Below are 25934 nucleotides of genomic sequence, written 5' to 3' on the forward strand. Positions count from 1 at the left end.
TAGCACAGGGAACTCTGTTCAATATTTTGTACTTATCTCTAAGGGAAAAGAATCTGAAAAACAATATACATAGATATATACATATCTATATCTCTAAATAAGTGAATCACAGTACTGTACTCCTGAAACTAACACAAGATTGTACATCAATTCTACTTCAATTAAAAACCAATCCAGGTACCCTCTGGAGTTAGTAGTCAAGACAGCCAAGGAGTTTACCATGACTGAAAAGTGTACAAATAGGCTGATTTTTCCGTTTTGTACCTTTGATTGATTCTTAAGCTTGATGCTCCAAAGACTCCCCGAAAGATACAGACATGGGGCCTTCTTTCTCTGTTTGCCCTTTTCCTGGCCAACCCCCCACCCCAATTCTTTATGGACTTCAGACACGGAGAGGAAGTCTGGTGCACGGCTGGAAGAGGATCTTACCTATCACCTAAGGTCTTAGAGAGCCTGGCCACAGATCGTGCAGTGGAGTTGGCTCAGACACCCTCATTCTAAATGGGGAGGCAACTGAACCATCCCTGAAAGTGGTCTACCCTAGGGCTTGGCCTGTAGGCCAAATCCAGCTGGAACCCAGTCTCACTCACCTCTTTATGTATGGGCTACTTTCGTGCTCTGCCTGGGCAGACCTGAAACTGGTGGCAATGGAAACTGTGTGGCCTGGGAAGCCCCAAATATCTGCTATCTATCTGGCTCTTTACAGAAAAAAGAGAAAGCTTGCCAACCCCTCTGTAAGTGCACATGGTGGTGGTAAGGAAATGGGTCCTGCAAACAGTCAGGTTTCTGTATCCGCTGGCAGCTTAGGGCCGGTTACTTCACTTTGAGGTACCTTAGTGTCCTTGTCTGTCAACCAGGGATCATAAAGATACCTGCCGCAGAACAGATACCAGGACTACACGAGTTCATAGACAGCATTGATTACAGCACTGCTTGGCACACAGTTAGGGTATCAAGTTGATAAAAGAAATTTTCACATAATGAGGTCTTGGGAAGTCATTCCAGCTTATGCATGAGTTAACCTGAATTTTGCTAACTCAAACAGTCTGTCTGTGGCCTATCAAACATTGTGCACTTGCTTTAATTATTAAAGTAAAGGGCCCACTGACCAGAAGTCATGAATGTCCAGGTTAAAAATAAAGATGAAATGTATCCTTTCCTGGGATGCCAATGCTGGTCTTTCTTTGATGATAGGACTCCCTACCTGGGTGCCAAGGCCAGATTGATTTGTTGTGTACATGCTGGTCTGGGTTTGTTTTGAAATCCTGAAGCAATGTATTGCTGACCTGTTTAATGTTCTTTTTTTCTGACAAGATATAAAACTGTGCTGAAAACCATGCTTTTCCTAAAGCATTCTGGGAAGCTGGCTTCAGCTCTATAGTCCTCAGTTTGGCTCAAGTAAAAATGTTTTCTATTCTGATTTTTGATTGTTTATTGATTATTTTCATTGATGTAACAATATAGATAAATCAGCTTCTATTTTAAATCTTTGAGGAGGGTAGAATGAACAAGCTGTGTCAGTAATCCTTTATATGATTAAACACTTATGATCAGAAAGGTGTTCTATACACAAACACAAGTGTACTGCAATGCAAACAAATGTCGTAAACCATTACTTTTTCATGTACTTGAAAACAAGTAAATGATCTCTCTTCAAAGATAATTAATACTCAGATGCTGAAAATCCCATAGAGCAGTGGTGTTCCACCCAGAGAAATTTTGCCCCACAGCAACATTTGGCAATTTCTGGAGATACTTTTGGTTGTCACACTGGGGTTGGGGATGCTATTAGCATGAAAGGAATTAATTATCTGGTCCAAAGTATCGCCAATGTCAAGAGAGAGAAATCCCTGCCATAGAGAAAAAAAAAATTTAATTGATCTTTCTTGAGGTTTTGATTTTTCTCTGTGGATCGTTTTAAATTTCTTCAGGCCCCTTTAAAACAAAGATCCCCATAACTACTCACCAGGAAAAAAAATCATTCAACAGAAATTCCATGACTATAATGAATTTCATAAAGGGATTCTCTTCCAGAATTTTTGCTCAAGTCTCAGAAAAAACAAAACCAGCCTCTGTGTGGCAACACATTCTTCTCTTTTTTTTGGCAACACGTTCTTTATAAAACATTTTCCTGAATCACCGAGAAGGACATGTGATAGCAATAACATTACCCTATTGTGAATCTGTAAGCAAAAATTTTGGCAATTTTTCTTAAACAGTGTCATACCCCTTTCATACCTATACTATTTCCATTTTATGCCTACCAGGCTGCATCTATTGTGATAATAAGGCTATTAGGCATAAGCTAAGATAACTTTAATTTGATGTGAATTCTTCACATTGCTCCCCATCTTCTCACTATCATCTGCCATTCTCAGGGAAATCAAACTTTGTCTGGGGTGGGTTCCTATAATAAAGAGGCCAGAAGGAATTAACAACAGGGCTCTCTCTCTCTTTTTTTAGGGCTCTCTTCTAAATTTAAATTTAAATTTATTTCAGTTAAGAAATGCATTCAAATCTTCACCCATATCTTCCGATGGGTAAGGGGTCCAATGGCAAGGAGCTTTTCTGACCAGTTGGTATCACAGAACAAGACACAATATCAGAGGGAGTATCTCTTTGGAGTTAGGTCAGGGGTCTTCAAACTAGAGCCTGGCCCTTTCATTTCAAATCTGGCCATGGCCATTTATTTACATATTTTTATCTGTGTAGTAAAGGATTAGTCTTGCTTAAAGAAAAGTTTGCTTCTTTGCCCCTGGCTCTTGGGAGGTAACCTTTAAGCTCTTGGCAGGTCCTGCTTGATAGGGGTGTTTTTGTTCACTGGGGAGTCTTGGGCTATAATGGATAGTCTATCAGATTTATGGTGGGGATTTATGGGTATGGGATTTATAAATGGGATTTATGGTGGGGGCCTTGAGTCATGGGCTATCAGCTTATCTCTGGAGGGTCAGGGTATTAAGGTCAGCCACACAGGTGGGCAGCTGTGTTTAAGTGGCCAATCCCCAATAAAATTTCTGACCATCAAGGCTTGGGCAAGCTTCCCCGGTTGGCAGAACTCTGTACGTTTTGTTATAGGTCAGTGCTAGGAGAAATAAATATTGCTGGCACAACTTCATTGGGGGAATATGGCTGCGAGCTCTCTGCCTGTTTTCTGCTGCCCTGGGCATCTTCTCCCCTTGTTGATTCTTATGTGTAGCCTTCCGTTGTAATAAACTGTAACTGTGAGTATACCAATTAGCTGCGTTCTGTAAGTCCTTTGAGTGACCTTCTGAACCTACCTGTCTCTGGCTGCTTTCATGGTACAACAACTGAGTCAAGTAGTTGCAGCAGAGAACAGCTGGCCCACAAAGCTTAAAATATTCACTCTGTGGTCCTTTCCAGGAAAAGTTTGCTGACCTCTAAGTTACTTGATCAATAGTTGGAGTCACATCTCCCCATAAATTGATTTTGAGTAGGAAAAAAAGGAAAAGGACTTTTTCAGTCATCACCACTTAAAATTAGCAGTCTTATACAAAGGAAGTTAATATTTCATCTGCAATGATTTAAGGGTGATTTAAATGCTCCATCATCAATCTAATATTGTCTGCTCTATTACCTGCTAAATCACTACCTATTTAAAGCAATTCAGAACAAGCTGCTTGTGGTAGCATAGCAATAAGAACGCATGGCAAGTTGGCCTTGGCAGAAATGATTCCACTCATAAGGTCTATGCTGATTAATTAAAAAAAAATAATGAGAATTAGAGGCTGACTATTGATAGACATTTTTAATACAAAATGTATATTCTCTTGATACTTTATGATACAGCTCATCACTAGATACCTTTTATTTTTACCTCAATAAAATCTTTTTTATTATGTCATTTGTAGAAAGCCTAATTTAGGCTGATGGAACATTAGGGAGGAATCAATTTCTGAACATTCTTTTGCCCAATAAAATAGTGAATATGCATTTTTCCCCCAGGAAGGAAACATGGGGGAAAAGAATCCATATGCTTTGTAATAATCCCCATTAGGGAGAACTCACCTGTGGTTCTGAAATAAGAGGATTGCTCTGTGACTCCTCTTTTCACCTCTGCCCTAAAAGCAGGACTCACTTCTGCCTTTTTATGTATCGGTTCCATGAAATTGGTTACAGCAATTCAAAGTAAATGTTATCTTTACATTATTCTATCCCTTATTTTTGCTGGACACTAAAGTAGGAGGCATTTAATTAACAGCTAACATCTTAATCTTCTCTGTGGCTGACATGGCTGAGAAATCATGCTGGCTTTGGGCAGGGTGCCAAGGCTTCTTGGTGACAGTCACACTATTTTAATTAATTTTCAATTGCATTAAAATGACTAGTCCTAGTATTTCATGACTGATAGCATATTATATTGGTTTGCAACACAGAGCAGAACTTTCTTCATTTAAATTTTTTGTTTGGGTCTGTATTTAAGTATTCACACACTACTGTATTTGGAAACAATCAAAACAATCTCAGATATAAACAGATAATTCTAAATGAAGCTATACCCACACAAAACTCACAGTGGGACTTTCATGTGATACCTAGTAGTCTCCAGGTACAGAGTTCAGTGGGTCCTCTTACCTTTATGGAGGTGCTGGAGTCAAAGCGAAATGATTTGGTTTGCCCATTTTCCAGATAGACTTTCAGGACATTTGGCATAAAAAGAAGTGAATTATCCTTAACAGTTTCCTATTTAACAAACAAACAAAAAAAGAGTCACACGTCAGTTGAATTAGGATTCTGCCCCTTGTAGAAGCAGCAATTTATTGTAATCACAACATAAAAAAAAAATCAAACTTTCTAAGGCCAACCAAACTATCCCTCTGGTGATATCTGAATTCAGTTGTTTATAGCAAAATTCTTCTCCTCTAGCTACAGATAACTCAGTTGATTCAACTGAAAGCCCTTTTCCTATCAGAAGATCAATCAGATGAGGCTTTATTTTAAATTAATTTAAATCAAGGCCTCCCACTGGAAAGCACAATAACAGAAATAATTCCTTTGTAATTAAAGCACAATGTTTGGGACCACAAGGCCAGATTTTAGCAGAGCAACATGTCTTGAGCAGAATCAGGACCAGAAATGATGATGTTTCATGTGATGCCTGTTGGCAGGAGTCATGATGGCAAATCATAAACATTAATAAGCTTCGAGTTTAAAGTAATTTTGTGAAATGATTTTTAAGCCACTTAGACATGTTCCTTGGGCTTCCCTGGTGGGTCAGCTGGTAAAGAATCTGCCTGCAATGCTGGAGACATGGGTTTGATTCCCTGGGCAGGGAAGATCCCCTGGAGAAGGGAAAGGCTACCCATTCTAGTATTCTGGCCTGGAGAATACCATGAACTGTATAGTCCATGGGGTCACAAAAAGTCAGACATGAATGAGTGGCATGTTCCTTAAACTCAAAGGGATATATGAGGAACAAGTTACCGTGTTAAAATAAAACACTGTAACAAACAGATAACTTAAAAATAAGTCAAAAGAGATACTTGAAACACAACCAAAAGTAAATAAAAGAAATGTGTTTCTTTGAATTCTCTTTAACTGGAAGAAGGGAGGGATGAAATGGGGAATAAGAAGCCAACGTGGGTGAGTTCCGCAAACATGTGGTTGGTCAAGAAGTCTTAGGAATGGAGGCAAAGCCAGCAATCATGAAAGCATAAGTCCCTTGTGTTACAGATGAGGAAATGGAGACAAGATGGCCACAGATTTGCTAATGTCCATCAGTTGGTCCATGAGAATTCAGTTTCCAGGTAAGCCTGAAACATGCTTTGGCCTTTCACTTCCTGTTTCTTTCTCTGACTCCCCTCTCCTCCTCTCTACTCCTATGGGTTTCACACATGACTTTCCTGCTGCCTTATTCATTGAGTGAGTGAGGCTCCATGTCTAAAAGGAAGGCCACACAATGACTCAGAAGAGCAAGAGGAGACTAGAAAGGAAGCCAGTCACAAGGCTGAGCAGCAGACAAGAGACTGAATGTCCCTGCCATGTTCAAGCCTGTGGTTAGTCCATGGTGGATGAAGGAAATGATCGACCCCCAGAGCTGTCCTGTACCCTACATCCAAGCGGAACAGATGCAGGGCAGCAAGTTTTGGCAAGAAGACACTTGCACCATGAGTGCCTTGCCAAGGATCTGAAGGCTTGTATCTTCAAATTCACATCCAGGACCACCCTCAGGGAAGAGTCTGTGGCCCATAGCAAGTATATCATGGATGCCATTTTATCCCTGTGAGTTTACTTAAACAACAAAACCTCAACACCAAAAGCTGGCACTTCAAAGGTCCAAAAAAATATGAGTGCCCTGGACAGTAGCTTTCTAAAAACTAAAAACACTAGGCTCTATTTTTGGGGAGAAAACTGAAAATAAGCATGCCATTGATAGTTGCATTATTCATTTTGAATATCAATTATGTGCCTGAGTAGCCATGATTCCTATCAAGACTTATTGATGGAGGTTTGAGCAGTATTTCCTCAGTCCTGGTTGAATACAGGAGACTTTTCCATCATTTTAACTTCTTTCCACTTTTGATTATTTGAAAGAATAGAGACATTTTATTTTGGATAAGGAAACTTAGAGGAAACCCTTCTCAGAATATAGAAAGGGCTGTCACATGGAAGAATGCTTAGTTGGCAGAATGGGAAGAACTACGTGAAAGTTTCAAAGGGGCATAGTCTACTCAACAGGAGGCGAGGTCAGAGATCTCAAATCAAATGAATTCCTTTGCAAAGTAGTGAGGTCCCTAAGCCTAGAAACATTCAAGGAAAAAATGGACTACTATGTCAATGGCACCCCACTCCAGTACTCTTGCCTGGAAAATCCCATGGGTGGAGGAACCTGGTAGGCTGAGTCCATGGGGTCGTGAAGAGTCGGACACGACTGAGCGACTTCACTTTCCCTTTTCACTTTCATGCATTGGAGAAGGAAATGGCAACCCACTTCAGTGTTCTTGCCTGGAGAGTTCCAGGGACGAGGGAGCCTGGTGGGCTGCCGTCTATGGGGTCGCACAGAGTCGGACATGACTGAAGCGACTTAGCAGCAGCATGTATTCTGGGTTTGGTTAAGAATCCACCTTACACAGTTAAAAAAAATAAAAGGAATCCACCTTGCAACACAGGGGACACTGGTTCAATCCTTGGTTCAGGAAGATTCTGCATGCCGAGGAACAATTAAACCAGGGGGCCACAACTACTGAACCCACGGTCTGCGACTCCTGAAGCCCTCTGGCCTACAGCTCATGCTCCCCAGCTAAAGAAGCCACCACAATGAGAAGCCATCACACCTCAACTAGAGAAAGCCCATGTGCTGCAACGAAGACCCAGCACAGCCAAAACACAAAATAAAGAATAAAATAAAATAAATAGATCTTTTTAAAAAAACGAAGAAGGAAGAGGAACACAGCAGGCACAACCTGGCAATCTCTCAATCCCTTCACAATCTTGAGATTCGATACCCTGTGAAAGCCAACAACCGATTTTGAACTGATCATTCCAGTGGGGCAATTGGCTCTCTGTGAGTCACCAGTAGGTGACTGTCAACTCACCGACACTTGGCCATTGATGATGACCTCCTCGGAGAACCGTACTTTGACTGGATTGGACTTTAATCTTGCCTTTTTTGCAGCGCTAATAAATGCTGATTTGGGAGACTAGAAAAAAGAAAGAAAATATTTGATCTGATTCTTGGTAACATAAGGTCAACCTGGTAAGAGTTGTTTTCTATCTTTATCTTCCTAGCTATTTAACATTTTTGCTCAAAAGGATTTGGTACATGCCCAATTCAAAGACTAAATATGAATGATTGATGCAGTCAAAACCCTGTCATGCTCATCAAGTAGTAAGTTTGATTTAGCCACCAGACCAGAGCTATAAACAGCATGTTCCATGTTCTTCCAGAGCACATTTCCAAGGATCTTTTAAAATGACAGTCGTGGAAGTGTGTAAATCCTGCCTTCAATACAGAGCTTTGAGGGCAATGTATCAATAGAAGGTGAGGGGGTGGCCAAATCTCATGTTCAGTTTATAACCAGTTGATCATTAATAATTTATTTTAACACGGTGGAGAAGAGCCACTGACAGTTCTAAAATAACTGATAATCTCTCTTATTCATATTAAGGGCATATGGGAACGTAAACAGGAAAGGGTACACACACACATACGAAAGGTGGCACACTTTATGAGCCCAAAACTTGAGCTTCAGCCTCTGTTAATAACCTGTGATCCTATAATCTTACTGGGCAAGGTAGCAAAGAGGCCTTGATTTAGGATTGAAAGTCAACTAAATCACTTTGCTTGACAGCAGTAATTACTAACACAATATTGTAAGTCAATTATACTTCAATAAAATAAATAAGAAATAATATAAAAAAATAGAAAGTCAACTTCATGTTCTGCCTCACCTTATAGGCCCTTTGTCTTTCGTTGGAAAGAGGGGCTGAGAGATTCAGTTGTTCCCCCTCAGAAATGCAAAGGACAATGAGAAAACCTGCTCAGAGGATATGATCTTGGGAAATGGACTTCATCTGAAAAGAAGCCTCTTTGCACAGCATGTTCCATGTTCTTCCATGTCTACCATGTTGCAAGTACCACCTGTTTATTCTGCATTCTCTATTGAACCTTATATAGAGGTAAATAGTTAGCCTGAATCATACAATTGCAATTTTAAAATCCTACAATTGCAAATACTGGATATACCAAGTAGTTCAATCTAATGTTCTTCATACTATACAGTTCTAAGAGATTGAGGATGTTGTGTAAAGAATTCTAGTAATTAACTCTAGAATCAATGGAGGCTCAACCTCCTGTGTATTGCAATCATCTCAAAGCACGAAAGCCAGTTAGAGTATCCCATATTTTGAATTTTAAATAAAATGAAAAAAAAAAGATTTCCATCTTTTCAAATACAAGTATACTTGAGATCAATTTAAAAACAATATGTTGGAATGGATAAGTTAGGTGTGCTCTATCCATACAATGGGCTTCCCTGGGGCTAAGTGGTAAAGAATCCGACTACCAATGCAGCAGACACGAGTTCAATTTGTAGCTTGGGAAGATCCCCTGAAGAAGAAAATGGCAACCCACTGAGTAATCTTGCATGGGAAATCCCATGGACAGAGGAGCCTGACAGTCCATGGGGTTGCAAAGAGTTGGACACAACTTAGCAACAGAAACAACAACATCCATACAATGGAATACTATTCAGCTACAAAAAGCATGAAATTCTGATACATGCTACAACATGGATGAACCTTGAAAACATCATGGTAAGTGAAAGAAACCAGACACAAAATGCCATATATTTTATGATTTGATTCCACTTACATGAAATGTCCAGAATAAGAAAATGTGGTTGCCAGAGGCTGAGAGGGTGGGGAGAATGAGGAGTGACTGTTTAATGGCTATGGGGTTTCCTTTTGGGGTGGTGAAAATGCCCTGGAATTCCAGAATGTCAATGGGTGTGCAAGATGGTGAATGTACTCGATGCCACAGAACTGTACACTCAAATATGGAAGATTTATGTTATGTGTTTTTTTGTGATAATAAAACAAAATTATTGTTGGAAAAACTCATTATAAAACGTGTGTGTATTCCTGGGTGGAGTCTGCCTTAATGCTGAGAAAATTCTGTTATTTCAAAAGTTCCCCTGTGTCTTAAGGGCGGTATGGATGGATGGTTTGGCCTCCAGAATTTCAATTCCCCCATTTATGCAAGATGTTAAAGGGAATGGCTGCCCTTTAAAAACAAAACGAAGTGAAACACACCTGCTGCCCTGCAAAAGAATCTCTGAATGGCTGCTCTTAAAAAGAATAGCTTTGAGCATGCTCAACGTGACTTAAAAGTCCTACTGCAAAGCTGAAGTCGTGGTACAGAGGTGTTCTCTTCAGTACCATAATTACAGGCCAAGCTTAGTCATAATGAACGAACAAATCATACAGTAGTGAGTTCATTTGCTTTTGATATGCCATTTTTTAGCTAAAGGGAAAACATTATTTTCCAGTAATGATTTTAAGCAGGGGATATTTACACTGGCACAATGTGTTTAGCTCGAGTGAAGCGGCTGTAATAAAGCTACCCAGAACAGGCATTGCTAATTAGAGATATTTGAATGTGAGAACACCCCACTTTCTCAGCATTGTTTGGGAATGATGTATTTCACATGTGTTCCATGCGCCAGATATTGAGGTTTATTCCATTATGTATCTGAATTTCTAATATTTTACCTCATTTTTCTAAAATGTTCTACATAATACCTTGCCTCAATAAAAAGTATATTTAACAGAATGTAGTTTTCCACGCATCTCATTTGCTGCATAATCTTAGAATGCAGTGATGGTCCCATGGAAGTACTGAAGGTTATTGCCCTTAAAAGTGGCCCCTTAGAGCAGAACTGGTCAAGATGGGGAAGGTTGTTTCATAGCTAATGCAGGCCTACCTCTTGTAGATCCATTCCTGAATTTATTAGGTTGGCTGAAAAGTTTGATTGGGTTTTCCATAACAGCTTATGAAAAATACTGAATGAACTTTTTGGCCAACCCAAAGTTTCCCATGCCCTAATAACAATCCTGGTAACTTAGGAAAACCAGAAAAGAAACTAGATAGCCAAGGTAAATGTTACTTTATACGTATTATGAAGACTTTATACGTATTTTGAAGACTTTATACGTATTTCTATTAGACTTAGGATAAAAGTCCAAGAATCTACACAAGTTGCATTTTGTTGTTGTTCTGGATTTGTGACTATTTCATATAATAGATACACATTCTAAAAATTACTTTTGACAATAAAAACATAAGCTCTTCAAGTCTGAAGTTTATTGAATTTGAATCAATAAAGTAATGATTTCTTCCACTGACTAGAGTCACTTCTGGTACATGAGGTATGTAAACTAGTCATGACTACAGTTTTGACTGAAGTGTTTCTCTCTGGCTAAAAAATAGACAATGTGCACCACCCAAAAACCTGATGAATTAATTCCTGGCAACATGCTGACCAGGAGGTGCTGATCACAAGCACTTCATATCCTGTGGTGGAAATGACAAATAATTATTATTTAGAATAATCAGATTTTCCTGCTGTTAATTAATTTTACGATTAAAACGCATGTATACCCGTGGTGGATTCATGTCAATGTATGGCAAAACCAATACAGAATTGTAAAGTAAAATAAAAAAAAAAATAATTTTTAAAAAAAAGGCCTCTAATCAACTCCTGCACCTCTTTTCAAATTCCCTGTTGCAAAGATGGCCATGATAGATGGCTGACATTCTTCTGATGTTCTTAGATGTTCTAAGTCACTAGGACTTAGTTTGAAACAAAATTACATAAGACAAATTTTCTGAAGCTGAAGTGTAAGGTCTTGAACTTGCATTTCTGTAGCTTTAAAGTACTACTTGTATAGTGAAGATTAACTAGCCTACAGTTATCACTAGGTGACTGGAGTTCTTCCAAGCAGACCCTAAGACCAGAATTCATAAGATGATAGCTGATTTGGGAGATGCTCCTAGGAAGCATGCGCAGGTGAGCAGGGGAGGGTGAGGAAGCCAACAAAGCATTCATTGTTCAGTCAGGCACCACAGTTAGCAACTGGAGTTGAACCATGCTGGGAAGATCTGAAAAACATGGCAGGCTACATGCCTTGAAGTTGACTGAAGGGAGAGGGAACTGGGTTATTCATCTACCAGCTCCTGTCAATCAGTGATGAGAGGTAGCTGTTCTTCTGGGAGTGAGAATTCCTAGTGGAGTGCTCATAGAGCACTTCTGGCCTGCTCCAGGAGCATGGCCCTGTGGTGAAAGGGCCCACAGGCAAAGAATCCCTGGTGCTTTCAGTTGGAAATTGGGCCAGCATGCTCACATGCCAAGGGGATATGTTCTGGGTCCTGATAGCATCTACTACAGAGGAGCTTCCATGAGGAGGTGTATAACCTTGCTCAGGCATGTGGAACACAGTGGAAGGTAGACAGGAAGTGAGAGGCAGACAAGTAGATCTCTCAGCTCTTTGGCCTAGAGGGAAGGTGAAACATGGTAGCATAGGGATGCCAGAAATGAGAGCAACTTAGCCCAATCCAAATGATCTGGGGTTATGTGAGGGGAGATTACAGAGACTGTTTAAATACTCACTGTCTTAGGTAATGTTGGATTGGGACGCTCTGAAAGTTCTAGACTTGGGAACTATGGAAAGGAAAGAAGGGAGCAGCTGGCCAAGAAAGATCTAGGTTAAAAATGGTAACAGTATAAGGGAATAAGATGGTATGTCAGAAGAAAACAAATAAAATCCACAAATAACCCAAATATTACTCTTCTAAAATTCCATCCTGAAGAAATGTGACTAAATACAGATAAAGATTTACACACAAAGATGTTCTTTGTGGATTTATTTATAATAGAAACATATGAGAGACAGTGGGCCTAATGATGGATGCTGGTTAAGGATCTTGGTTCAATGTAGTGTTTTACAGACTATATATAATGCTTATATAGAAACCTTGATGATACAGGAAAATGCTTGATATACTAAGTAAACAAAGCAGAAAAAAAATGTACATATAATATGATATAACTACTGATAGACTGGAAGTAAATAAGCCAAAATGTTTACTCTGGTTGTCTTTGAGGAAAAGTATTGCCAGCACATATTTTTCTGCTTCTGTATTTCCTTCTGCTCTTCCATGATTCTTCTCTAAGAAATAAGGTAAAAATGGTGGCAACTGAGGCCTACATAATACCTAAAATAAGAAGGCAAAACCCATTAAGAATTATTTCTCATCAAAGAATTTTGGGAATCCTAAGTTTTCTCCCAGACCCCATTGACCTGAACCTCATTGGAGGTTGATTGCTATGGCTGGGTAATCTTGGGGTGCCCTGGGAACACATGGAGTGTGCCAAAAGGTGTAAACAGTGGCTCTCTGTCTTGACTGGATCTTATTATGTAGAAGAAATACAACATAAAAACTGCCAACCAATAAGTTGCAAAGAAATTGAAATGCTAATTTCTCTTGTCTGTAATAAAAGTAGATTAATTGACTTTCTTTTGGTCTAGTGGGTCCTTCATTTCTGTCAATTTTGGTTGCCAAGAAAATGTTTAGCAAATACATAAAATCTGATTTTTTTAAAAAGCCATTTGCTTGCAGGAAAATCCAAACACAAAAATAAAAGTAAAAATCTGCAGTCTCTTCTCATTTGCACTCCTCTCTTCATTTGATGTATCTATTTAAGTAACTTTAAGGTTTCAATTCTTTCAGTTCAGAGGAGGAAAAAGCCACTTTGGACTGGATCAAAAAGAGAAGGCTTTAGGTGACACATTGGTTCCCAAATAGGGGTGATTTTGGTCCCCAGGGAATGTATAACAGTGTCTGGAGGCATTTTTGGTTGTGACCACTTGCGACAGCATGCTACTGGCATTCAGTGTGTAGAGGCCAGGGCTGCTGCTAGACACACCTCCCAACAGAGAATTCTCCAGCCCAATGATGCTGATGTTGAGAAACTCCGAGGTAGCATGCAGAGACTTGAAAGGTAAGAAGGATTTGGTGAGGCTGAGGAGGTGGCAGGTAGAGTATGTGAAAAGCATTTCAGGAGGAAGGAGGGTTGGTCAGAGGAAAGTCAAAGTTGAGCATGCATCTACAATAACTGGCCAGGAGCGAGTGACTCTGAAAGGTGCAACTGCTGGCCGTAAGAACAAGCAACACTCCTGAATGTTAATATAGCACAACAGCAGAAGCCAACTGAACTCCCAGAAAATTCCAGATTATCTGTTAAAAGTAAGTTCCATGATTCACGAATAGTAATGAGTATTGATATGAATAACAAGTCATGCAGACTGAAAAGGCAAAAACAGCAAGCAAAGCCATAAGACAAAACCCTTGACTTATATGCAAAACTCCTCTAGGCTTACTGTGCCAGGTAAAGTGTGATCCCACATTGGAAAAACAACCTGGTTTGGAGTAAAATAGTTCTGATCTTGCATTGCTAATGGGTTATAAAGTAGGGAAAGAGAATTCAGGAAAGACAGTGTAAACTTAAGTTTTAACAGGAATTTCTGGTTGGTCAATCACTTACATATGATAGACATTTACATTGGCTTTACCAAAATGTATCTGTTCACTGCAGAGAAATGAAGAAGAATGGATAGATCTGAAGTGGGTGTGAGTGACTACTGGTTTAAATGAAATAATCTGAAGACAGATGAGCTGTACTTTCTAAGGAAGGAATCACCGGGTCATGAGGTAGTGGATGTGAAAGGCCCTTAGATGGGATGCCATCTGACCCTCTCCTCACACAGATGAGGAAACTGGTATTGGAGCAGCTGTGGGAGTCACCTGTTATACTGTTGGGAGCTAGATCCCAACTTCTGGTGCTTTTACATCCTGCTGCTGCTGCTAAGTTACTTCAGTCGTGTTCGACTCTGTGCGACCCCGTCCCTGGGATTCTCCAGGCAAGAACACTGGAGTGAGTTGCCATTTCCTTCTCCAATGCATGAAAATGAAAAGTGAAAGTGAAGTCACTGAGTCGTGTCCAACTCTCAGCGACCCCATGGACTGCAGCGTACCAGGCTTCTCCGTCCATGGGAGTTTCCAGGCAAGAGTACTGGAGTGGGGTGCCATTGCCTTCTCCAGCTTTACATCCTACTGTGTCCTTAGATTTCAAATCCAAGTGTGTGTGTGTGTGTGTCTAGTTGTGTCAAACAGTTGGCACTAAAAGTAACACTCAGTATTCAATTGCTTTTAATATATGTAGCAATGTTCCCCCATGGCATAACTTGGTGTCTCCTGATCTTACTACAAACTTGAGTACATAATTTTTCCCGCGTAAAATGCCTAGTCTATAGTGCTTAGCAAGAAAATTTTATGACAGGGGAGATGAAGAGTTTGGTCAGAAGATGGAGACTGGCAAATACCAGAGCCTTTGAACTGATGTAGAAATCTTTATGGGGAAGAAAAAAGATGTATAAGCAGGTTGGAATTTCTGTTCTTCCACCTGAAGGCCACACAAGGTACTGACAGCAAACATTTGGGGAAAAAAATCTGAAGGAATTGGACTTGGTATTTTTTAGTTCACTGCCCATGTGTGAAATTCACAAGCAATGGCAAATCTATAGAAATAAATAGTTAACTAGTGGCTGCTCAGGACTAAGGGTAGGAAAAGGGATTTACTGTAAATGGGAATAAGGAATCCTGTTGGGGTGATACACATGTTCTCAGACTGGATAGTGGTGACAGTTGCATACCTCAATAAACTTTATAAAGATCATGGAATTATATACTTACAATGGATGAAGTTTGTGATATGCAAATTACACCATGATAAAGTTGTTTTAAAAAAAATCATGGGAACTCAAGGCAGTACAATTTTAATCATCCTCCACCCTTCTGACAACCTACTGAACTGTCCAACATCTGCACCAAATTATTATTATTATTTGCTATTAATTATATATATTTAAAAGTTTATTTATTTTTAATTGAAAGATAATTGCTTTACAAGATTCTGTTGGTTTCTGCCATACAGCAATTTGAATCAGCCATAGGTATACATATATCCCCTCCCTCTCGAACCTCCCTCTCACCCCTCTAGGTTGTCACAGAGCCCTGGTTTGAGCTCCCTGAGTCATATAGCAAATTCCCACTGGCTCATCTATTTTACATATGGTAGTGTGCATGTTTCCACATTTGTTCCACCCTCTGCTTCCCCACTACCCCATGTCCACAGTCTGTTCTCTCTGTCTGAGCCTCCATTGCTAGATACCATATGTATGTGTTAATATATAATGTTTGTTTTTATCTTTCTGACTTACTTCACTCTGTATGATAGGCTCTAGATTCATCCACCTCATTAGAACTGACTCAAATGCATTTCTTTATATGGTTGAGTAATGTTCCATTGTGTATATGTACCACTGCTTCTTTATCCACTCACCTGTCAATGGACATCTAGGTTGCTTTCATGTCCTAGCTATTGTAAATAGTTGTTTTGAATGATATCTTTATTATTTTATACTTTTTAAAATTTCATACTTGTCCTAACCACTTCAGGTATAAGGCCCATCAGGTATAAGTCCAAGATATTTTCAAATCCATCTACCTCTTCCCATCATTATTCTACTTCAGATCACAATTATTTCTCACTGGAATTACTCCCACAACCTTGATCATCTGCTTCCTGGGATAGATCAGCAATCAGCATATTCCAGTTATTTCTCAACTTTAAAGTCCCACCAAATTATTTAGATGGGGATAAGGAAAATAATCATGCTTTAACTTCTTACAATTAGATATTCCCTTTAGCCTTGTGATTCTTAACCTGGAAACTTAAAAGAATCACAAGGAAATTCTTGAGTTTCGTGTCATTTCCAGATGTGAGAGGCACATATGACTGAAAAGCTGATTTCCAAGATATTTGGGAAATGCATCACTTTCTTTTCTCTGCAATGAAGGGTTTCTATCATAGGGTACAAAATACATATAATCAAGATTTTGGAACTGGTACTATGAATGCATGCTATTTCTCTCTGCTGTTATTCCCTGGAGTGGAGTGGGAGGAGGAGACTGGAAATCTGAGAAAACACACACAGGCACTTTTACTCACAGGACACTTACAGGGTAAGGCTGAATAACAGTGAGGAGTATCGACTCTTTGCAGCTTCTGTAAGAGAGAGGAAAAAAAGTATTTATGACATGCACAGAGCCCGGGCTCTACCGGTGACGGTGCTCTTTTGAAACAAAATGTGTGATGTTGGTGAATGTTTCTTGGACTCCCAGGGCAGAGATTCAAAAGGCTCAGAAGTGAGCTTTCAGACCACAGAGAAAACCAGAATCAAATGTTTACCCAGTGGAAAGCCTCCTGTTCGATTTATATTGGGTGATATAATCTGCAACACTGAACAGCAGGGCGCTAAAATAAAACTCGCTGAAGGAAGGTCGGATTTTAAAAGCATCGACTGAGTCTCTCAAAATTGATTCTCCCCTTCTGACTTTCCTTTAGCTGCTTAAAATGTCTGTGCAATTTTCTGGAAGGGGATAGACTTTTTAAAATGCTATCAATTCACTGAACATCATTATCTTCTTAGGGTCAGCATCAGGAAAAGAAAAATGTCATCGTAGGTTTCTTATGTAAAAACAGGATCCCAGCAAATATGACTTCCCATGCCATGTGGCTTTCTAAGGCTAAGGTAACAATGCCTAGGATCTTGAGCTGATAAACATTTCAGAAGGGCACTCGTTGGGAAATATTGTTCACCATAGTGAACACTGTGTAGCCAAGAGCAGGACAACGTAATACAATGTCATGGTTTATTTAATTTCCCCCAAGTAATCCAAACCTTTCAAATAACTTGACCCTTTGAGGAAAAATCTTATTATAGGTTGCAATTGTTTTTCTTCCTTCCTTTGCTCCTTTTTTATACTGAGTAGGAGAAAGGTCAGTTGCCATTTCGTTGAGCAGGGGCTGACTTTTTCTATAGTTTAGGTGGTAATTAATTACCTGCTTTTGTGACGTCCTGCCCAAATGATTCAAGAGAAGGGGATCTATTGCAGTGCTGTTCCTTTGGAGAAGTCATGACAAATTGCATTTCTAGCATTAAGTACTCTTCAACCCCTCACTATAAGCCCATTGCCTGGGGAGGACCATGTGATTTGCCACAGGAGCAGTGGCAGCTTGGCCTGATGGAGGGAGTGGGGGTGGGGAAGAAGAGAAATCAATGGGGAAGAAAAAGAGGACTAGAACTCAAGAATTGGATGAAGAATCAGAACATTTAGGATGATGTTGATGGTGGGAGAGGCCTGTCTGATCCCATCAATTCCTAGTTGCCAAGGGTTGACAGAAAACCCCACTAACTGGAGTGGCAAGACCGTGTTCCCATTAGATGGAATAACAGAACAACAGTGTAATCAAATGAGAATTTGGTGAATGAGACAAATGACAGTGCATGGCTAGTGGCCATGGAGCCTTGTGGAGCAGTTCTGGGGAGCAGTCTGGCACACCTAGGCAAACTTCAGCCTCACAGCACCAGGACCGAGCCATTCCACTCTGGCTTATATCCCAAAGAAATCCTCCCACTAGCCTCTGGGGAAAGTGGAAGAGGACGTTCCCAGTCAGGGGACGCATGTACGTGAAACACTGGAGGCAAGGTGGGCATCCATCTCTAGGAGGGTGGGCATGTAAATGTGTGGACTGAGTGTCATGAAACAATGTGGCAGGAAGAATCAGAGTATGGTAGCCAATGGAAACAGTGTCAGACTTCCTTTTGTTGGGCTCCAAAATCACTGCAGATGGTGAGTGCAGCCATGAAATTAAAAGACGCTTACTCCTTGGAAGGAAAGTGATGACCAGCCTAGATAGTATATTCAAAAGTAGAGACATTACTTTGCCGACTAAGGTCCGTCTAGTCAAGGCTATGGTTTTTCCTGTGGTCGTGTATGGATGTGAGAGTTGGACTGGGAAGAAGGCTGAGCGCTGAAGAATTGATGCTTTTGAACTGTGGTGTTGGAGAAGACTCTTGAGAGTCCCTTGGACTGCAAGGAGATCCAGCCAGTCCATTCTGAAGATCAGCCCTGGGATTTCCTTGGAAGGAATGATGCTGAAGTTGAAACTCCAGTACTTTGGCCACCTCATGCGAAGAGTTGACTCATTGGACAAGACTCTGATGCTGGGAGGGATTGGGGGCAGGAGGAGAAGGGGACGACATGGCTGGATGGCATCAGTGACTCAATGGACGTGAGTCTGAGTGAATTCCGGGAGTTGGTGATGGACAGGGAGGCCTGGCGTGCTGCAATTCATGGGTCGCAAAGAGTCGGACACGACTGAATGACTGAACTGAACTGAGCCGTGGTGTGTGCCTGTTGGTCCTGCCTGGCTGCTCTACCCAAGGCTGTCCCCAGAGCCCTTAGCAGTAGGCAATAGGCTCAGAACATATCCTGGGGACATAGCTGATTGGACCCAAGTGTTGGAATGAGGCCACTGGATGTCCTCTCTCCAGAATCAGAACTAAGATACAGACAAAGAGCTGGAAGCTGAGTCACAATCATGACTGAATAAGAGGGAAGATTACAGATGCCAGGGTCCCCTGAGCAGGCCTAGTTCCCACCATTCCTGAGGGCTGGTTGTTCATCATTTTACATCAATAAAATGACTGAAGTCAAATATCTCAGTATGATATCTGTCGTCAGTTCTGGCAATGGGCTTTTATTTTTCGTTTCACTCATCTGTAAGTACTTAATTATCAACTGCCAGACAAGAAGAATTAACTCCATAGTGCTTTGGGTCCCTTAGGATTCTAATCCTAGAAGGAAAAAAAAGATGGGAGTCACATGTGTTCACATATTAGAGAATGCCACAATGATCGAGGCAGGTTCAGCTGAGGCCTGATGCCAGTCACCCCTAAGTGCCAAAACAAGGTGTTACATACTTTCAAAGGAGAGATTAAAACCAGAGTTTGGGACCCTTTTTCATCTTGGGGTATTAATCATGACTTAACTGAAACAAAGGTAACAGGGAAAGGCCAGTGCAAGCAGCACATGACCAAAGAGCAGAGGCTACATTTGAAAGATTATTACCCTTCCACAGAGACGGACTCTAAGTGTGCAATTCCTGTGATGATATCTGGAAGACACAGTAGATATGGTGCCCTGGGGTCATTTAATAAAGGCATTGCTCAACTGAGCTTCTTCCAGGGCAAGAGGGCCTTATTGGAAAGATGTAGAAGCTGAGGAGTGTTGGACACAGCCAGTCACTAGGTACTATCTGATTCAAGGGACCTACAGTTGGAACAACGCAACAGAGAAACCTTCTAGAAATCTGCACAGGTACCCATAAATCAACTGTCATGATCTTCCATGGATAGAGGAGGTCAATACTGGATTACCTTGGTGTCAAAACAGTGAGCATTTCCTGCTTTTTACCTCACTGTCCTGTCCTCATTTCAATGTGGAAGGTGCCAAAGCTGGAGAAGAATCTTGGGGAATGCCCCTTAACACAGTGCAGGCTTCCCAGGTTGGAAATAGGGGCAAGGGAGAAATTCTGTGGCATTGGCAGTTTTGACTATCATGTGACAAATGAACATATTGATGACAGAGTAAGAGTTGTTTTGATTATAAGTATTCGAATGACTGGAGAAATTTTCTGAACATGCTTAATATATTTGTGGACCTGCCTGAGATTTGAATGAAGACCTGGCCCTAGAGAGCTGTTGTGAACAGGCAAAGAGGGAAAAGAACAGTTGCTTTACAATTTTATCCTGAGACATAACTGCTACATTTACTCCCAACTTTACTTTATTTAAAACTGACGTGAATAGATCAGATTATTTGAATCCAAGCAGTCCTTAACTAAGACAGTGAGTGCTTAAAATCTGAAGAAGAAACAATAAAATGGTAAGTGCAAGAATGAGGGGTCTGATGTGGTAGGGTGGGGGAGAATGAATGGGCCCACGAGGCTGTGGAAAAGATGCTCATTTTCCCTACAGCAATGCTCACTGGCACTGTATTTGTAATTTGTTCATTTCCAGAAAAAGAAAAAAAATATTCACAGCTCCAGTACAGTCTGTTAGGAGCAGACAAACCCCTGGGGAAGGACTCATTATTTATGTTAGCTGCTAACAGAATAAGCCTAGACTGCATTAGCTTCCTATTGCTGCTGTAATAAATTAGTGGCTTAAAACAGCACAAATTGGTTATCTTACAAGTCTGGAGGTCAAAAGTCTGAAATGGGCCTCACTAGGCTAAAATCAAGGTGTTAATAGGGCTGCATTCATTCTGGAACCTTTTCTAGATTCTGGAGGCTTCCTATATTCTTTGGTTTGTGGCCCCTTCCTCCATTTTCAAAAACAGCAATGTAGCATCTTCCAATTTCTCCCTGAGTCTCCTGCCTTATTCGTTCACCTATAAGGGCATTTGTGATTACATGGGGTCCACCTGGATAATTCAGGGAAATCTGCTCCATCCTTAACTGAATCACTTCTGCAGAGCCACAGGATCTGGGCATTATGATGTGGATCAGTATCCTGTCCTATCACAGAAGCCAGCTTCATTAGTTATTTTGTGCTGCCTAGCAACTTACCATAAACTTAGCAGCTTAAAACAACACACATTTATTATCTGACAGTTTCTATGAGTCAGACATATGAGTATGAATTAACTTGGTCATCTTATCCAAGTTCTCTGATGAGACTGCCATCAAGTGCTGCCCAGGGCTAAGGTCTCATCTGAAAGCTCCATTGGGAAAGATCCAATTCCAGGTAGACTTTTTACGGTTTTTGGCAGGATTAAATAGTTTCTTTTGGGATTGTTGGACCAAGGGCCTCAGTTCCTGCTGGCAGTCAGCAAAGGAAAAGGAGACAGAATCCTTTGGCAAAATGGAAGGTATAATTTTATGTAACATAATCACACATGTGACATCCCAGCACGTTTGCCATATTTTTTTGGCAAGAAGCAAATCACAGGTACCACCCACATTGAAAGAGAGGGAAATACACAAATTATGAACATTAAGATATAGGAATCATCCATGGGGCCATCTAAGATTCTGTCTGCAACACCAACAAAGAAAGATTCACAACCAATTAATCTCTAAGTGTCTCAAAGGTAGTGTCCATGTATGACTTCACCTTACACAGAATATTTTCCTGTCAAGCATGTCAGAAAGAAGCACTGCTCAGTATACATTATTAATTTGAAAATGGAAACCATTTTCCAAAATATGTCTATTATATTTACAGCATTTAAATTCTGTGTCTATAGTAATTCCCTGTTACTCATCTGAAACATAACCTATATTGATTTTAATTTTACCACTTAATGAGTAAATGATGCTGTCTCAATTGAAATAAAATATTCCAATATGTTATTTACCATTAGAACTAGGAATGTTTTTAGTCTGTTTTCTCTCACCTATAATTATTTAATTATAATCTGCCAGACAACAACTCCATAATGTTTTGAATTCCTTAGAATTCCTAACCCTAAGATCCTAGGAGAAAATAAAGAAGATCGAAGCCATTTAAAAATAGCCACAACAGACAAATTAGAATTTGGAATGAAAAATGGCTCATTCAAGTAATCAGATAACTTCTTTTTATGAAGGCTTAAAACAGCTAGGGACTTGAAACAAATCCAATTAGGAGCACATTTAGAGAAGTACAATTTCATACTGAATGCCAAGTGAATTTTCTACTCTTAAAGATTAATCTCAAATTAGAGTGCCAATATTTTTTAAAATGATTGAATTTGTGAAAATATCACTTTAATCCCTATATCACGGTGCTGACCTGCACAGGAAAATATAGTCTAATCTACCCTAAAACACTCCTATAAAATTTCTGTTTTATTCCTCTCTTTTCATTCTTTTAACAAAAGTCTTTTCTTAGATTTTTTTTGATGGAAAATCCCTTGAAACATGTTTGGGACACCCAACGTCAGTGGTTGCAGGTCATTCTTTGGCATCACAGCCCATTTTATTTTATTTTATTTTTGATTTAAGCAGTTTTATTTTATTTTATTCTTTAAATCAGGATCTGACCTGTATTTTATTTATTTTTTAAAATATAAATTTATTTATTTTAATTGGAGGTTAATTACTTTAAAATATTGTATTGGTTTTGCCATACATCAACATGAATCCACCACGGGTATGCACGTGTTCCCCATCCTGAACCCCCTGCCCTCCTCCCTCCCCATACCATCCCTCTGGGTCGTCCCAGTGCACCAGCCCCAAGCATCCAGTATCATGCATCGAACCTGGACTGGTGATTTGTTTTATATATGATATTATACATGTTTCAATGCCATCCTCCCAAATCATCTCACCCTCTCCCTCTCCCACAGAGTCCAAAAGACTGTTCTATACATCTGTGTCTCTTTTGCTCTCTCACATACATACAGGGTTACTGTTACTATCTTTCTAAATTCCATATATATGTGTTAGTATACTGTATTGGTGTTTTTCTTTCTGGCTTACTTCATTCTGTATAATCAGCTCCAGTTTCATCCACCTCATTAGAACTGAGTCAAATGTATTCTTTTTAATGGCTGAGTAATACTCCATTATGTATATGTTCCACAGCTTTCTTATCCATTCATCTGCTGATGGACATCTAGGTTGCTTCCATGTCCTGGCTACTATAAACAGTGCTGCGATGGACATTGGGGTACACGTGTCTCTTTCAATTCTGGTTTCCTCAGTGTGTATGCCCAGCAGTGGGATTGCTGGGTCATAAGGCAGTTCTATTTCCAGTTTTTTAAGCAATCTCCACACTGTTCTCCATAGTGGCTGTACTAGTTTGCATTCCCACCAACAGTGTAAGAGGGTTTCCTTTTCTCCACACCCTCTCCAGCATTTATTGCTTGTAGACTTTTGGAGAGCAGCCATTCTGACTGGTGTAAAATGGTACCTCATTGTGCTTTTGATTTGCATTTCTCTGATAATGAGTGATGTTGAGCATCTTTTCATGTGTTTGTTAGCCATCTGTATGTCTTCTTTGGAGAAATGTCTATTTAGTTCTTTTGGCCCATTTTTTGATTGGGTCGTTTATTTTTCTGGAATTGAGCTGCAGGAGTTGCTTGTATATTTTTATTACAAAGCCACAGTCATCAAGACATTATGGTACTGGCACAAAGACAGATCAATGGAACAAAATAGAAAGCCCAGAGATAAATCCACGCACCTATGGACACCTTATCTTTGACAAAGGAGGCAAGAATATACAATGGATTAAAGACAATCTCTTTAACAAGTGGTGCTGGGAAAACTGGTCAACCACTTGTAAAAGAATGAACCTAGAACACTTTCCAACACCATACAGAAAAATAAACTCAAAATGGATTAAAGATCTAAACGTAAGACCAGAAACTATAAAACTCCTAGAGGAGAACATAGGCAAAGCACTCTCTGACATAAATCATAGCAGGATCCTCTATGACCCACCTCCCAGAATATTGGAAATAAAAGTAAAAATAAACAAATGGGACCTAATTAAACTTAAAAGCTTCTGCACAACAAAGGAAACTATAAGCAAGGTGAAAAGACTGCCTTCAAAATGGGAGAAAATAATAGCAAATGAAAACTGACACAGCCTATTTTAAAATTTCATTGTATATAAAGCAACTATACTCCAATTAAAAGTTTTTAAAAATTTCATTGGATGGGATTCTGTTGCAGCAAGCGAAGAATCTCAGATTCTAATGAGGTTTTTGGTATTAAAATCCCTTTCAACTATGAAGCTAAAGTTTTTGTTTGCTTTCTCTTAGAGTAGAATAGCTTGACATCTTTCTTTGACTTTCCCACTGGATATTTACATGATCTTAATACTGCAGTATATAATCACATTGGCATGCACTATTGTATATTTCCCTCATAGGCCGAATAAACAGATTTCCTTAACTAATACAGAGATCAACACGAATTTACGTGTGAAGAGCAATGAGACTTCCTCAAAGACTGGGAAAACAGAATAAAATGAAGCAAAACCAAAACAAACTAAAATATAAAGAATATATTCCATGTCAAAATTCAGGAGGAGTCTTGTTTTTTTTTTTAAAAAGGTCTAAACAAGTGAACAATATGATTTTCAGCTTCTCCAGTAGAAGTCAGGAATCAATTCATGAAGGCTAAAAAGTTAGGCTTTTAAAAGGCAAAATAATTTCTTCTTCTACTTTCTCATTATTAGTGTATACGAATGCAAGGGATTTCTGTGTGTTGATTTTATATCCTGCAACTTTACTATATTCATTAATTAGCTCTAGTAATTTTCTGGTAGAGTCTTTAGGGTTTTCTATGTAGAGGATCATGTCATCTGCAAACAGTGAGAGTTTTACTTCTTCTTTTCCAATTTGGATTCCTTTTATTTCTTTTTCTGCTCTGATTGCTGTGGCTAAAACTTCCAGAACTATGTTGAATAGTAGTGGTGAAAGTGGGCACCCTTGTCTTGTTCCTGACTTTAGGGGAAATGCTTTCAATTTTTCACCATTGAGGATAATGTTTGCTGTGGGTTTGTCATATATAGCTTTTATTATGTTGAGGTATGTTCCTTCTATTCCTGCTTTCTGGAGAGTTTTTATCATAAATGGATGTTGAATTTTGTCAAAGGCCTTCTCTGCATCTATTGAGATAATCATATGGTTTTTATTTTTCAATTTGTTAATGTGGTGAATTACATTGATTGATTTGCGGATGTTGAAGAATCCTTGCATCCCTGGGATAAAGCCCACTTGGTCATGGTGTATGATCTTTTTAATGTGTTGTTGGATTCTGATTGCTAGAATTTTGTTGAGGATTTTTGCATGTCTGCGATCCAAAAATCTGCAAGCAATAAATGCTGGAGAGGGTGTGGAGAGAAGGGAACCCTCCTACACTGTTGGTGGGAGTGCAAACTAGTACAGCCACTATGGAGAACAGTGTGGAGATTCCTTAAAAAATTGCAAATAGAAATGCCTTATGACCCAGCAATCCCACTGTTGGGCATACACACAGAGGAAACCAGAATTGAAAGAAACACATGTACCCCAATGTTCATCGCAGCACTGTTTATAATAGCTAGGACATGGAAACAACCTAGATGTCCATCAGTAGATGAATGGATAAGAAAGCTGTGGTACATATACACAATGGAGTATTACTCAGCCATTAAAAAGAATACATTTGAATCAGTTCTGATGAGATGGATGAAACTGGAGCCGATTATACAGAGTGAAGTGAGCCAGAAAGAAAAACACCAATACAGTATACTAACACATATATATGGAATTTAGGAAGATGGCAATGATGACCCTGTATGCAGGACAGCAAAAGAGACACAGATGTGTATAGCGGACTTTTGGACTCAGAGGGAGAGGGAGAGGGTGTGATGATTTGGGAGAATGGCATTGAAACATGTATAATAACATGTAAGAATCGAAATACCAGTCTATGTCTGATGCAGGATATGACACGCTTGGGGCTGAC

The 25934-nt window shown here is 39.7% G+C and overlaps 1 protein-coding gene across 1 annotated transcript in view; it reads right to left on the bottom strand.

The window, feature by feature from the left end:
* Window positions 1-25934, bottom strand: part of FRMPD4 (FERM and PDZ domain containing 4) — a 314036-nt gene that overhangs the window by 29344 nt on the left and 258758 nt on the right. Inside the window, exons 5-7 of the mRNA XM_040265366.1 lie at window positions 16601-16646; window positions 7554-7658; window positions 4594-4701 (exon numbers count right to left, since the gene is read on the bottom strand). Of these exons, the coding sequence (XP_040121300.1) occupies window positions 4594-4701; window positions 7554-7658; window positions 16601-16646 (259 nt within the window). The remainder of the gene's footprint in view (window positions 1-4593; window positions 4702-7553; window positions 7659-16600; window positions 16647-25934) is intronic.

This window comes from Oryx dammah, unplaced genomic scaffold (assembly GCF_014754425.2).
Source record: "Oryx dammah isolate SB20612 unplaced genomic scaffold, SCBI_Odam_1.1 HiC_scaffold_23, whole genome shotgun sequence".
Classification (NCBI taxonomy): Eukaryota; Metazoa; Chordata; class Mammalia; order Artiodactyla; family Bovidae; genus Oryx; species Oryx dammah.